Genomic DNA, 16,013 nt, shown 5'->3' with positions numbered 1-16,013 from the left:
ATCAAGTCCCATTCTACAACTACGTCAATTTGCACGTTAGAAACCTATCCTTTGGTCCCATGACAGCTTACCCATGTGTCCCCATGGACACCAAGTTTCAAGGCAATCCCATCATCCCCTGATGTTAGGGGAACTTTTGAAATTTGAACACTCCAGTATGTCAGGGATTTAAAGTTGCAATTGCAGACAGCTCAATGGGGCCAGTTCCAAGGCAATCCCAACATGCCACGAGATAACCCTAAATCTTCTGGCACATTTGAAAAAGGGATTATTGAATTTGATAAAGTCTAAGTGAGCGCAGGAAGGACTTCTCCCCTTAGTCAAAGCAAGACACATACACCATCGCTGCAAGGCGGGAAGGGGAGAAGGGAGGGAAAGCAGGCAGGCAGCATGCATTGTAGTGCCGCAAGGATGGCTTGAGCACTAACGCATAGCAAACCAACCCATAAGTGGGCGCAAAGTGAGGCAAAGATGGCTGGTTCTTTCTTTCTAAGCCAGCAGTTACGCCTTGAGGGGCACAGAGGAGGACGATTGGGAGCAAACCAGGCACCAGGCGGGCAGAGAGGCAGGCAGAGTAGGCGAGGAGTCAGTCCTGGCAGATGCCCCACCACAGCAGCACCCCGGGGGAGGCGGGCAGGCAGGCAGGCAGGCAGGCAGGCTGCGGGCATTTCTGGGGGCACAAGGAAGTGATGGCTGGTTTCTAAGCCAGCATTGCAGTTAGTCACGCATTGCAAACGCAAACCATCCCAGCGAGTCGGTCACCGAGGAGGACAGGCTAGCAGAGGGGCAGGCAGAGTGACATGTCATAGATCTAGTATTGGGGAGGAGTCAGTCCCGGCAGATGCCCCAACACAGTAGCACCCTGGGTGGGCATTGGAAAACGCCATCTTGTGGGTCAATACTTCCCCCACCCCATGTCCTGCAGGGTTGCCTGCCTAACCCTTGTGGGGATGGGAGATGGAGAGCTTAGAGTGGCAGTGCCAGCAGCAGCCTTCGGCTTTCCCCTGGAACCAGTCGCCTTGCCCGCCTCTTTCCCCAGCAAGATCGCCTGGTGCTGCCTATGAAGATGCATCTTCATGCTGCTGGTTCCATAATGCCCTGTCGATGAACCCCTGCTTAGGCTGAGTTTGCAGTGGCGACAGACAGCAAAGCGGGGATCCGCTCCCAACTCAAAGTGGTCCCACACGATGCTTGTCTTTCGTTTCCGTGGTGACACCACCAATTGCCCGCCTGAGCTCTCTGGTGTTGCCACAGAAACAGGGGTGTGGGATGAGACTGGGGAGAGAGCCTCGGCCTGCTGCTGCTCCTCCTCAGCCCCCACATCCTGGAGGCCCACCGCCTCCTCCTCCTCCCCCCCCTCCACTGTGCTGAGGACCTCGTCTAGGTCCATCAGCGGGCTCGTGGGCTGAAAGGAGAATGAAGGAGTTGGGGATACTCCTCCTCCTCTAATGGCACTGCTGCCACGTGCCTCTTGCAAACGGGCACTTTTCCCATTCCCACCCTCAAAAAGAGAACGCCGGGCACAAGTTGCAGAAGAGAGTGGCTCTGCCTGCTGCTTGTCCTGCTTCTGTTTTGGAGCAGTCAGCCAAGGAGTTGCCCGTTTGAGTTTCACAGGAGGAGAGGAAGCCTGCTTACTGCTGGCAGACTGAGCCTTGCTGCTTTCAGCACGCCTGCTTCCTCTTTTCATGATGACTAACAAAATATTAATACTACTAATACTATGTATAAGGTACTACTAAGAATATGTATAAGAAGAATATAATATGTTTAAATGTAGGGAAATGGGACAAGAACAATAAAATATACTACTACTAATATGTATGAGAATATACTAATATATATATATATATATATATATATATATACTACTAAGAATATCTACAAGAATATAATAATATGTTTTAGAATATTACTAATAAATGTAGGGAAATGGGACAAGAAATGGGACAACCACTACTATAAGAAGAACAAAATATGAATACTACTACTAATATGTATGAGAATGTATACTAATAGACTACTAAGACTATGTCAAAGAATATAATAATAATATGTTTAAGAATAGGGAAATGGTGTGCGTATGCTTTCCCCAAAATGCTCAATCTGTGGCTGCCTGTTGAACTTGACAAAAGCAGCCCACTCCGTCGAAGTTACACAGAGAAGAAAAAGAGAATCCAATTTTTTTGGTATATTTGGTATATAGAAGATAGAAGGAAACACAATCAGGATTTAAGAGAGGGGAGGGGGAAAAAGAACCAACCACTACTATAAGAAGAACAAAATATGAATACTAATATAATATGTATGAGAATATATACTAATGGACTATGTGAAAGAATATAATAAAATATGTTTAAGAATATAAATGTAGGGAAATGGGACAAAAAGTGTGTGTATGCTTTCAAAAGAAAGCTTTCACAAAAGCAGAACAGTCAGGCTTTAATACAGGGAAGGGGGGGGGCAACCAACCCAACCACACACTCCAAAATTCAAAAATAAAGTTTATATTAAATCAAAGTAAGGGGAAAACACAGGGCAAACTAAGCTACAAGTCAGAAAGAAGCAAACAAACACACACACGCGCCAAACTAAACCTATCCTAATCTATCTCCAAAGTCCAAAGCAGGAGCACTAACTAAGTGTTCCCTCCACGAACGCCAACCCACAAAGAGACACAAAACAGAAAGTTCTCAGGGTGGGTCTGCCTTAGTCCCCCCTCCAACGCTGGGATTGGAGGAGGATGCTTTCTGAGGAGATCAATTCTCATCAGGATTGGGAGTTGAATGTGCCTGTCATCGCTTCCAAAAAAATAAAAAAATAAATAAAAAAAACCCAAACCCCGATTTTTAAAAAAATATTGCACGTGAACCACAGCACGCAGAAAGTTGAGAGTGGTCTCAAAATGACCCCCATCCACGACTCTCTGTGCACAAGAATTTTCAGAACGATAGCTTAACCCCCCCCCCAGTTATCCCCGATTCTTTCCCTCAATGCAATCCTATGGGCGAAAAGCCGAAACACAGTTTGAGCCCCGCGGTTGACCCGATTTTTAAAAAAATATTGCACGTGAACCACAGCACGCAGAAAGTTGAGAGTGGTCTCAAAATGACCCCCATCCACGACTCTCTGTGCACAAGAATTTTCAGAACGATAGCTTAAACCCCCCCCCCCAGTTATCCCCGATTCTTTCCCTCAATGCAATCCTATGGGCGAAAAGCCGAAACGCAGTTTGAGCCGCGCGGTTGACCCGATTTTTAAAAAAATATTGCACGTGAACCACAGCACGCAGAGAGGTGAGAGTGGTCTCAAAATGACCCCCATCCACGACTCTCTGTGCACAAGAATTTCCAGAACGATAGCTTCAAAAACAACGTAGTTATGCGCGATTATTTGCCGCAATGCAATCCTATGGCGAAATGTTTTCAAGATGGCGACCGGAGCGCTCCGACTGAACTCGGAGCTCCGAAAAATGGTCGCTTCTCTTCGCCTTGCTTCTAGGGGGTCCGCGGTCCGCTCCTACTCCGCCTCTGGGTAAGGCGGAGCAGGCCAATCCGCTACTGCTTCTACGCTCCTAATCGGAGCGGAGCACATCCCTAATTCTGCCCCAGGGGAAGCTGCACTCCCATGCCATTAAACAACAACATAGAACATGACTGTTTTATTATGAGGCAAAGGCATCAATGCTTACAATTACATTAAGGTCCCATGTTGACTTCTGTCCATAAATAGAGTCCCACTGCCTTTCTTTGAGCACAAGACCTAAGAAATATTCTAACAGAACATTCTTTCCACATTGGAAAATACAACTGACCCGCGAAGATAACTTCCAGATCCTTGTCTGGTCCTCCCCTGTTCCATGTGTCTCTTTGCAGAATAACTTGGAGAACTCCAAATGCCAGTAATTATCTCCTTATATTTTGTTCTGACAGAAGGTGAAAATACTCCCATTTACTTCTTTGTGCAGGAGGGAATTTAATTTACTGGCCGCAACTCACCTTGTCCTTGACTCATGCTGCCTGCTGCTCAGTGACTCACTTCTGTGTCAAAGATTTGTAATCTGGGGTGTGGGGGGTGCAGGGAGAGAGAGAAACTTTCCTTTCTGTCTAATCCTGAATCCTTTTCCAACATAGGATGCATTAATAAGCCTGAATATGGACAATGCTGACAAGACTTCTGTAGAGCAATTCTATATGGTCAGGGGAACAGGGTCTGGCCCAAGACATTTTGTTGCCTGAGGTAAATGGCACATCACCCACCTACCCAAGTCAAGGTGCATAGGATCCAAAGTCAGCCGAGTTATTTTGGTACATCAGGCAGAAAATCCCATAAGAATCTCTTCCCATCTCTGGCAATAGAAATACAATAAAAGCCAAGTAAATAACTAAGAATCCCCCCTAGAACATCTTTGCTGACAGCAGCAGAGGTTTCTGTCACTGCTCCTGGGTGGAGTCTTCCATGGGTGGATAGGATTGCTCCCTTGGGACTCAAACATAAAACACAATCTGTTGCTGTGTCATTCAAATGACTTCAGCACAACTCTTCTACAGTTGGCCTATCAATGTGTGTCATACCAAATTTCCAAACATATCATGATTCCTACCTATAATCTGTGCTGAGTCCCACTTGTAAAAACCTGTTTCCCCTGGAAATGTGTGTTTCCCTGGACAGAATGTATCCACATGTCAACTGAATCATGATGTTCTTTCCCAACCAATCCAATATTAAATCTCTCCTTTAAAATAACAGTTATGCAATGTAGATGGCCTGGTTCTGGACTCTATTCAGTTAGTTCTACACACCTGGAAAAGCTGTTAGCTTGATGTTTGCAAATCCACTTTATGAACCTATGTCATATATTTCTATGGGATCATTATGAGACAATTTTTAAAAAAGACCCTTCAAACAACATCCTACATAGGCTGTTATTCTACCTTAACTATAAATCATGTTGCATATTCATGCGGATCATTGTTCATTTATTCATTTTTATTTATAAAATACAAATAAAATACAAATATGGGTAGATAGACAAGGTCAGCTAGGGTGAAATCCTTTGTGTTGCATCCTGGGTACACGTAAGCCTCTGAACTCAGAGGCTTACAGATATCCAAAGCAGAGCTGGAGGTGCCTTGTGCCTCCCATGCTGCATTTTAGCTACAATTTTGCCCATCCAGCAGAAGCTTCAGGGAGGAGAAGGAAAGGAGGTTGGGTCAGTGATAGGTAAAGGCATAAGCCAGCCTCCCTGCACTCCTTCCTTCCTTGCCCCCAGGAGTGCCCCCTTTTCCCCAACTCCACACTACATTTATTGAATGTGGAGAGGTACCAGGCATGGTTCTTTTCATGCCGGCTACGAGGGAGAGGGGGAAAGTGGCGAGGAGCATGGTTTCCTGGCTGCAAGCTCAGAGCCCTGTCTTTGAGCTCGGATCCAGGAAAATGAACAATCCTATGTCCCCCCTCTGCCCCCCCAGATGCTGTCTAGGGTACATAGATTGCTCCCTTAAACACGTCATCAATAATTGCATATGCTGTGTTGTAACATCCTCCTGACTACTTTGTCAAGATAATACAGGTGATCAAACTCCCCCATGTAGAAAGATATAAACTGGGGAAGTTTGGCAGATTGAAGCTGCCTCAAACAAAGAGTTGGATGCAGCCTAAGTCAGTTACCCATTAGTCCCATTGAAATCACTGGGACTTCACATGGGCCTTAGCTAGACCTACCAGTGTAGCAGGACAGAGGAGTGAAGATCTCGAGATTTTTATCGCAAGATCTCCTCCTCTGTTTATACGTGGCGCGCGACGACGTCAGAAGGCGAGGATGTCGCGGACGCCATTTTTTAAAAAAATCTTAAAGAAGAAGAGCGTACGAATGCTCATGCACAGGAAGGTAGGAAATTGTTATTGTTTTTTTTTAAAAAAAAACCACTTAATTTCCCCCCTACCCCACCCCCGATGGGCACAGAGACCCTGTGCATGGGTCCTGGCTCCTCGTTAGGAGCCATGAGGAACCAGGACAACCCGCGATGCTCGAGACCGTGGAAAAAGCGGGCCTAAAGTGTAGGGTGAGGTGGGGTCATCCCTCCCTGATTCCGGGAACCCCTGTGTGGACACACAGGGATGATCCCAGGGATTGCCCCGGGATTTCACCCTGTCTAGCTAAGGCCTTAGGCTTGACTAACTCTTCCCATTGATTTCAACAGGAAGGATCCAACAGTGCACTCCTGCAAGAGCTATTGTTATTGAACTAGTATGATCCAATGCTTGAGTTAGTTATGTTACACAAGCACTGGCTTACACTACAGCTGTGCACAAATGGCTTCATGAAATTCTCCCCCCTATTTTAGAGATGGCCAGTGTGGGGGAAATCTAGCCCTTTTGGGGCTTAATGGATTTCCCTGGACCCCATAGCTCAGCTTCCATACATGACCCAGACTCAAAGCCATGATGGGTCACTGTGCACAATTTTCTCCTTATCCCGCATGGGCCCCAGACTTTCATACAGCCTGGCCAGGAATGGCAATGGCAGCCGTGGAAGTGTGCTGAGTCTAGCCAGTTCCTGGACAAACGAGCCAGGGTCCAGAGGCTGAGCCACCAAAAACTCAGCAGGCTTGACTGCCTGTCCAGATTCCTCCACCATCCCAGTCCTATTTGTGGCCAGAGGAATTTGAAGAAATTTAGGGTTCACCTCTGACAGAGACTGTAGCACAGCTTCTTTGTTTTTCTGAAACTCTCTCTCTCTCTCTCTCTCTCTCTGTGTGTGTGTGTGTGTGTGTACTGCTACTGCAAGTACAATAGCATCAACTGTGTTGGCAGGTTGGCCCCCATTTTGTATCCACTACCCTGGATTTCCCCAGATTTCTCCAGGGGGAGAAGAAATTCTCCAACATAGGTATCACCATTGACAAAGCTTGTAGAACAGCTTCTTTCTTTCTTTCTATTCCTAAAAGAAAAACTTCAGGTATCTCCTGAAAGTTTTCTTTCCCCCTGAAAGGGGCTTCCATTGTTATGCTTCATTTTCAAGGCAGTTTATAATTTATTTTGAATGTGTGTTGGTGGTGCTTTTGACTTGAACTAATCACTGTGAGGCGGTTGAGGGTATTGTCTATATTTTTCTTTCTATTGCACATCTCCCCATTTCTCTACAGTCTCCCAGGCTGCCTGCACATCCGGAGCTGAAAATGCCCTCTGGGAGAAATAAATTTATGATGTCTTCCTCTGGGCGGGAAGTGCAGGACGCCAAGGAGGGTTCAGGCTGTCAGAGAGCTGACTGTACAATGAAAGACAGGACACACACACACACACACACACAAGTAAGTCAGGTAAGCACAGGAATCCTGAACCAAACCCATGAGAAATTTGCCCAAATTTCTTCTCCTTTGAATTTCTTTTTGAAAGCAATTTCTTTTCTACCAAATTGAATGAGTATGGTCAACGTTTTCATGGGAGAAATGTTTGGCACGGCATTACTATATTTACAATGGGGTCCTCTATTTTATTTTCAATGATCTTATTAGCAAAGAGAGTAAAGTGTCTTGTGATTTAACAAGGATGCAACTTATCATAACTTCACACATTCTCCTTGGTTCAAAACCCTGCAGATAATTTTTAGAAAACTTGTTCAACCCAAGTAGTGAGATTCCCCATGTTTGAATAAATATACATTTCTACCAAGGAACACCTATCTAATCAAGATGATAGGAAAAAGAATTCACCAGACACACTGAAACCAAGAATATGAAGACCCCCAGTGAGATAACTGGTCAATCAGAGCGGGCGGATAGAATAGTAATGCCTGCAATTTCCCTTCCTTATAACAAATGGTAAGTGATCCTTCAGCAAGACTTTCCTTTTTCTTTGCCTGATGATGGTTCCAGCCACATTCTGCTCTACTAAAATCACTGCAGTTTTCACAGAACCTGCTTATGGTTCACTCTATTTGTGAATACACAGGTCATTCTGAAACAAAGTCGCTGGGTATTAATTTAATTGTAACTTCCATTCTGTGTACCTTTTCATTATATGTTGGTGTGTCCATTTTGCTCCTGTGTGGCGATTGTGAAAAAGAACTTTGTTTTTATCCATAATAAGATCCATGGTCACACCAATATTACTTTATTTGGTTTCCTCCATACCTCCTACAAATGTAGAATCAACCCCACTGCACACCCAATAGGAGAGGGAAGAAACCCACAAGAACCAGGAGAGAACAACCACTTCCACAGCCTAGTAGCGTACACAATTACAGTAAAGTAAGTGTGATGATTCAATAACTGGGGAAAATTATGGAAACACCTTCTGAAGTATGGGCATGTGTTAATGACCAGAGCTTCAAATGCTACCATATTAACAAAGAAATAGAAAGGGGTTCTCTATTAATCAACAACAACAACCGGGGGTATTGCTATAATATCAGCTTGCTATACAATATGCTGCTCTAAGCCAGACATCTCCCAAGTCGATGTCCTCCAGATGTGTTGGACTACAGTTCCCAGCATCTGCAGCCAATGTCCATGCTGGCTGAGAGTGATGAAAGATGCAGCCCAACTACACATGTCGAGGGCACCAGGTTAGGGAAGGCAGTTCAGAGAATTTTGCAGAATGATGATTGAAGTTGATTAAAAACTTAATACAGTATACAGCAGCTTTCCCCAACCTGACACTTTCCAGAGGTGTTGTACTACCAGCATCCCACAGCTCTCCATGCTGTAAGTCCAATACTTCTGGAAGGCACCAGGTTGGGGAAGACTGGTGTTTGCCCAATTTCCGCCATGGCAGCAATTTGTTGATTACTTGTTTTGTTTTAATTCAGAAAGCTTTGCAGTTGGAAAACTGCAGCATGATCTTATCCATCATGAGATGGAAATAGAATTAAGGCATTCTAGGGACAGGGGGGGAAGTGGGATCGGGTGTGTGGAACTTGTGCTAGCTCTACACACACACACACACACACCTCCATCCTATATCAAAGTTTAATGGTTTAACTCATATTTGGGTCCAATCCAGCAGGATGTTCCCCTTTCCCAAATTCCATTGTAATGAATGGGAGCACAAGAACACAGTAGGACATGCTTCTATTCAGTCCAGGGTGGCTTATACCAGAGAACATCTTACTAGACTTGTCTACATGGGACACTAAACTTATTTCAAAAGAGAATTAGCAGAAGAATTACACTTATCATAAGCAGGCTTTCCATGGTATTCTATTTTTATTTATTTATTATTGTATTTGTATCCTGCCTTTTTTCCTGCAAGGAACCAAAGGCAGCATACATAATCCTCCTCCTCTCCACTTTATCCTCACAACAACAACCCTGTGAGGTGGGTTGGGCTGAGGGTCTGTGACTGGCCCAAAGTCACCCAGTGGGCTTCCATGACCGAGTGGGGACTAGAACCCGGATCTCCCAACTCCCAGTCTGACACTCTAGCCACTACACCACACTGGCTCATATATATATATATATATATATATATATATATATATATATTCCATATACTATGGAGATGGATCATATATATGATCCACCTCCATAGTCCCATAATATTTTCAGTCATTCACTTTTTCTTTTGTGAAAGGGCATTTTGTTCGATATGGGTTAGAGGTGTTTCCATATTTTTTACAGTCATGTTTGTGCATTTGTTTATGAACTTTGTGTATAGTGTTGAACCCATTTTGATTTAGTTTTCTGTAGTACATGTTCCATGATTTGGGGGCTGAAAGGCAATAGAAAAAAATCACATTTTGAAATGACTCCGCTGTGAATTGCATTTCATCAAAACTAGCTCCAAATAAATGTCTGATTAGGGATGAACAACTTAATCAGATGATCAGTGAACCTAATTGATTAATTTCAGATTGAAATGATTAAATTATATTTGAGATGTGTCCTCTAGAAGTGCTTGTAGCATTCTTGCAGGCAAGCTTTGTAAATTTCTTGACTGAGGAAATGCATTTCATGTAATTGTCAGTTAGTCAGAAATTATTTATTATTTAGTCATAAGAAACTTCATCATTTCCTTCAAGATACTATACTATCTATTTTAATTGATGAATGAATCAATCAATTTGTTCAGAGGCAATCTAATTAGCTGATTTTTAAACCATTTAATTAGTTGCCATTGTAGTGCCTGACATGTTTAGAAGCAAGTACTAATTCACTGAAATAATTTGTCTCCCAAGGACTAAGAGTGTTACTCTCTCAGAACCAAAAATAACACTGTGTATAGTATTGTAATAGTACTATCCCCAGTAGTAAGAGAAGCCACAAATTAGTGCATTTCACTTCTTCTGAGTACAAGAATAGTCGACAGTACACATTTCATTGTGTATATTCCTATCTTTACAAAACTTTCCCTTTCATCACTTTCCTTAACATTTCCAAAGTATTATGTGGACAATTATTTTGAAATAGCCATGAAATTATAGAGATTCCCTCTTATTTTAAGGAAGCAAGGGCAATGCTTAAACAATATTAATACTTGGTAATTAATCACATATTCCTGATCACTCATGTTCCACCTACTGTTAAGACTTATGTATTCATGTAAAGCTCCATCCAACGAGTGTATTACTGCATGCTTGTTCCTGGGCACTCACGGATTGCTCACATGACGTTGTCTTCCTCTCGCGCGTCTTCCTCCCCTTCTGGCCTTCCTTGAGCTGCAAACCCCCCCAGAAAAAGTCCAGTTGCTGCTCTCTCCTGCTGGACTGAATGGGCCTCATTACTTCCTGTTTTCAGGAAGCAACATCGGAGTGACGACAGAGAAGCCACGGGAGCTGCACGTTTCTACCTAGATGTGATGGGGCTTGTAGTCAATCCATTAAAGGAACAGTGATATCCGGGTGTGTCAGATGACTGGGTTAGGCACTCAGATTGCAATCTTAGGTAAACGTAGTTGGGAGTATTTCCCCACTGAGCTCAGTGAGACTGAGTAAACTCCATAACATTGGGTTGCACATTATATCCCCCAAGATTGTGAAAAAGAATAAGTGGGTTGAAAAAAAAAACATTGATGGTCTCTGGCAGCCAAACTACAAGATGCATCTTTGTATCTAACATGCAGGTTTTTAAAACGCATTATCTGGGGGTGGAGGCTGATAATTAATGGGATCAGAACAGCATGTATTAGGGAGAATTTAAACCTCTGCTTCTGTGCTACAATCCTGAGGAAACAGCTCAATATTTATTTATTTATTTATTTATGCATTTGTATCTCACCCTATATCACTGGTATCTCAAGGCAGCATACAGATGTAAACATACAGCATACAGATGTTTACATACAATGTAAACATAAATAATATGCACAGCTAAAAAAAAGTATTAAATCATTAACAAATTAAAACCAGTATTAAACCAATATTTCCTTTGGAGGATTAGATTCTCCTTCTGTGCCTGCTCTGATCCCATTAATTATTACCCTCCATAGCTAATTCATTTTAAAAACAACAACAACAGCTGCATGTTCCGTGCAAATAAACATTTAAGGTCATGTGTAGTTTAGCCCTAAGATTTTATTATATCAACATACAGTCCTTTAATTTCCTACAAGCGTTAGCTGACAATGGGAAGAAAATCCCTGAGATCCAATTACTGCTATACAAGTGGCGTATTAAAAGGCTGTTTGTCTCCTTTTGGATGGATTATACACTTTTGAATTATACACTTTTAGCCATTAATCGGAAACACACTTATTCTATGGTTTAATGCAAGCCACCTTCAATATTGTCTATGTGTTACCTCCAGTATCAGAGACAGTAAGCCTATATACACCAGTTGCTAGGGAACATGAATGGGAGGGTGCTTGTTCATCCCTGGCCAATGGCTGGTTGGCCACTATGTGAACAGAGTACTGGACTAGATAGACCCTTGGACTGATCCAGCATGGCTCTTCTTATATTCTTGTGGCATTTAAAATAAACAAATAATTAATAGGCATATAACACTACAATCCCATACTTGTCTACTCAGAAGTAAGGCCCTTTGAGTTCAACAGGATATACTCCCAGGTAGGTGTGTACAGCTTAATTTTAGTATCACTGTTTATATGCCTTCACCCATTCAGAAGAGATTTCTCTTTCAGATGAATGAGTTTTGATATTCATAGCCATTAATAGATACTAAAGAACACTAATTTCTTCTGTATCACTCTCAATTTAAAAAGAGGGCTTCACATATGAGGTGCAGTATGTGAAATATTACATCTTTTAGGAATTTAAAACCAATCCTCGGCCCATCCTGTATAATGGAATCTATGGCTATTAACATGATTAATCTGAAACACACAGCTTAGTGATAAATGCACAGGACTCTTGCCCATGCAAGAATGTCATCTTTCTCTATGTTTACAAAACTGAAAGATCCGATACTACAAACTGTGGGGGGCATGTATCATGCACTGAACTAACACCCATATACACTGGAAGTCAAACAAAATAGAGAAATCCTGCCGTGAAGAGCAAAATGCATAGATGCTGCAGGGGAAAGTTCCAGGCGATATACCTGGATTCTGATGAACTAGGACAAATTTGGGGAAATGCCACATTTCAAATGGAGGGAGATCAATGTGAGCTGTTGTTGGAGGAAGGAAGGGCAGAGGAAAGGGTTTCCCCTATACTGTATGACATAATTGTTCATTTGGTCTGCAGACTCAGCAAAGAGACAAGAGACAGATGCTTCCCTAGGTAGGCTAGTGCCCAGGAAGAAGAAAAATGGCTTAGCCAAGGACAGCTCTCTAGAGGAAGACATTGAAAACTTTTGCTCCTTGTGGGAAGAAAATGGCTGCTCTGACACAAAGGGCATGTCTCCACCATGCCTTATCCTGGGGATCATCCTGGGATCATCCCTGTGCATCCACATGTCACACAGGAGATCCCAGGGGCAGGGAGGGATGATCCCTCCATTTCCCAGGATGACTGGGATGGCTTTTAGCCCAACTTGTCCCGTGGTCTTGGGATCATTCTGAGACCGTGAGAGTTGTGGGCGGCCATCCTGGTTTCATCCTGGCTCCTCACAAGTAAATGTGAGGTGGTGGGAACTGGGCACAGGGCACGGAGCTCTTCAGGTGCTCCGTGCCCAACGGGGGTGGGGGGAGTAGGAGCTGGGTTTTTTGTTTTGCTTTACAAAAGTTACATTTGCGTTGGAGCGCACGTGCACTCATCATCTGTTTAAAAAATGGCAGGCGCAGCATCCCTTGTTCCTCCCGGGATGTCATGTGCACGTCTGTCCAAATGGGAGGATGTCATAAACGGAACATTGCAAGATCCTCCCCCCTCCCTCCCAGAATGCCGGGAGATGTAGACATGCCCAAAGAGTCTTTGAGAGGGGAAATCAAGGTGTCAGAAGCCTTAGCTGAGGAACAGTGAGATTCAAGCTATTTAGCCCTGAGTCTGACACTCTAATGTAAATATTTGTTTCCATAAAATCACAAGAAAACTGTCAAATTCTGGATGCTAAAGTATTCTGATCTTAGAATGTTATATTCAGCTATATTCCTGATATAGCAAAGCAGTGAAATAAGTGCTTGGTGTTACTGAGAATTACCATTTGAGAAAAGTGGAGCTAATTGAAAGATAAGTCCGACTTCACCACCTTTATGAAACTGAAGAAAACTTATATTTACAACGTTAATGTACTCCAACATAATACTAAGCAATGCCAATGCACAGAAAAAATTGTGGTGTATATATGTCTTTTAGCTTACTATTCTCTTTGACAAGCTAGTTTTCTATGTATATGGATTTTGTTTCCAATGAGAAACTGTTCAAACAGGTGATGCCCCATTTGCAATCTTTCATGGTTTAGTCCAGGAACAGTTTGATCATGCTTTATGTTCGTATAGATCAACCTCCTTCAACCTGAGTTTTTGACTACAACTTCCATTAGCCAATGACTTAGGATGATGGTATTGTAGTTGAAACAAATCTGAAGGGACTCAGATTGGCTAAAGCTGTTCTAAATGATGCCTCAGGGATATTTAAGATACAGTAGTTGTGCCCATTTACTGGTATTGGGAATAACAATTAAAGATACTCCATAATACATCCAGTTCAGTTGCTTTTGTGTCTTGTCCTTCATTGTTTTCCGTGGCATGGTGGTCTTGCTTCCTTGTCTGGCTTTGAAAAATGCTCCCTGTTTCTCTCAAGGTGGGGACCAGTGCCATGTTTCAGCTGTGGTTAAATGCTTGTGCCTTTTTTAATAGGTGACATGTATGCAGTGGTTGCATGGAGACCATACAATGCTGGAAATGATTGAGAAAAAACGTTGCCTGTGCAAGGAAATCAAGGCACGACAGAAATCGGAGAAAGGACTTTGCAAACAGGAGAGCATGCCTATTCTGCCAAGTTGGAAGAAGAACACAGGGACCAAGAAATACAGTCCCCCTCCATATTCCAAGCAACAAACTGTTTTCTGGGATACCGCAATATGATATGAGCATGGGGGATTATCTTCCACACATTGCTGAAATGTGCACTGCCAGGCTGCCTTCCCCATAAGGCAGTAGCTGGGACCTCAATCCAGGTGAAGAACTGCCTAGGCATAATGCTTACTAAAGTGGTACCCACCTGTCTGACAAAATCATTGTCTCCCTCTGAACGAAGGCATGCACGTTTTTGGAGGATTCTTTTGGATCCAGAAAAATAGTAAGATGTAAATATTTTGCCAATCTCTTTAAAAAAAATAGAGTTAATACACTCTTTAAAATATAATGCAAACATGTATGAAGAATTTTACTCATCTACTGTTTTAACTGTTTTCTATGTGTTACCTTTGAGGGTTTTGGGTTATTTATTTATTTTTTAAAAAATGATTTAAACTTCTCTCACCTGCCTAAATTTATTGTCTTTACAAAAGCATGTGGTTGTACATTTTTGGTTTAACAGTAAAATGTTCTAATCAAACCGGTGCTAGGGCTGAAGGTTAAATAAATACTAATATGATTCGTTAGAAGGATTTTCTACAAATTGTTTTTGGCAGGAGATGGACAGAGCCACAAACAGTGCAGGTAAAACAGTATTCACTTGGATGTCCAAATTACCTTAGCAATGTGTCATTCTGCGCCTTTTAAAAGAAGAAAAAAAGAAAGAAATATATTTGCTATTATAACATTGTATAAATGCTTTAGGAATACGTGCAGTTTGCCAAGCACAACTGCTGAGCAACCTCCTGTATCAGCCTCATTCACATGGCTGTAGATTGCCTAGTAGTGCTTGAGGAATGGCATGGCACAGCCCTGATCTAAAGATCCTTGTGTACAGAAGCTGTGCTAGGACCTTTCTTGCCATACAGCACTCAGCACCTCTTACTGGAAACTGAGGGCAGGGAGAGGGTGCCTCAAGATAAGTCACCCTACCCTCCAAAAATAGGTTATTAGAGCTGACAACTCTGCTTAGTGGTTCAGTTTAGCAGTTCGTAAGGAGTGCACGAATGCTGCATGTTGACCTATGGCTCTGGATATGGGGTTATATGAAACCTTGACCAACATTCCTTTGAATAAGCAGGAATGCAAGGGGGACCTGCCCAGGATAATGGGCTTCTTCCACAGATGACCTTTCATCATCAGGATGAATGTCTTGAGCAATGCTGATAAGCTCAGCTGACTGACCATGTAAATTTAATTTGCTGCAAGAAAGGCTATGGTCAATGGAGAGCTCTTCCTTCTTCTATTTAGATGATTTGCGGAGACCAGGGTTCACTGTGACTAAGGACTGTACATCACATTATTCATTTATTCTCTATCTGTTTAAGAGGTTGAAATGGTGGTAACGCAGCCATAATTCCCGCCCTCATTTGTCTTGTGACATTGAAAGTAAAGGTAACAAAAATCTGTTTGCAATGTCCACATTACTTTTATAATATATTGTATTCCGTATCCAGTTAGAATGAGTTAGTGTAAAGTCTCACTAAAAGTCAATAGGAAAGGTTGACTTCATCTTGGAAAGTCTGACCCTTTGGATTGGGTCTGTAGAGCACATTTCTCTCAAGTAACCATTGTCGTATTCCTGGTTGATCCTG

The 16,013-nt window shown here is 42.7% G+C and overlaps 1 protein-coding gene across 1 annotated transcript in view; it reads left to right on the top strand.

Annotated features, from left to right (window-relative positions):
* Positions 1–14,656, top strand: part of NYAP2 (neuronal tyrosine-phosphorylated phosphoinositide-3-kinase adaptor 2) — a 196,950-nt gene extending 182,294 nt beyond the window's left edge. The window contains exons 8-9 of the mRNA XM_063131493.1: positions 8,148–8,249; positions 14,200–14,656. Of these exons, the coding sequence (XP_062987563.1) occupies positions 8,148–8,249; positions 14,200–14,427 (330 nt within the window). The 3' untranslated portion in view covers positions 14,428–14,656. The remainder of the gene's footprint in view (positions 1–8,147; positions 8,250–14,199) is intronic.
* Positions 14,657–16,013: the final 1,357 nt, after the last annotated feature.

Source organism: Elgaria multicarinata, chromosome 8 (assembly GCF_023053635.1).
Source record: "Elgaria multicarinata webbii isolate HBS135686 ecotype San Diego chromosome 8, rElgMul1.1.pri, whole genome shotgun sequence".
NCBI classification, from domain to species: Eukaryota; Metazoa; Chordata; class Lepidosauria; order Squamata; family Anguidae; genus Elgaria; species Elgaria multicarinata.
This window is presented reverse-complemented; position numbering and strand designations above follow the sequence as displayed.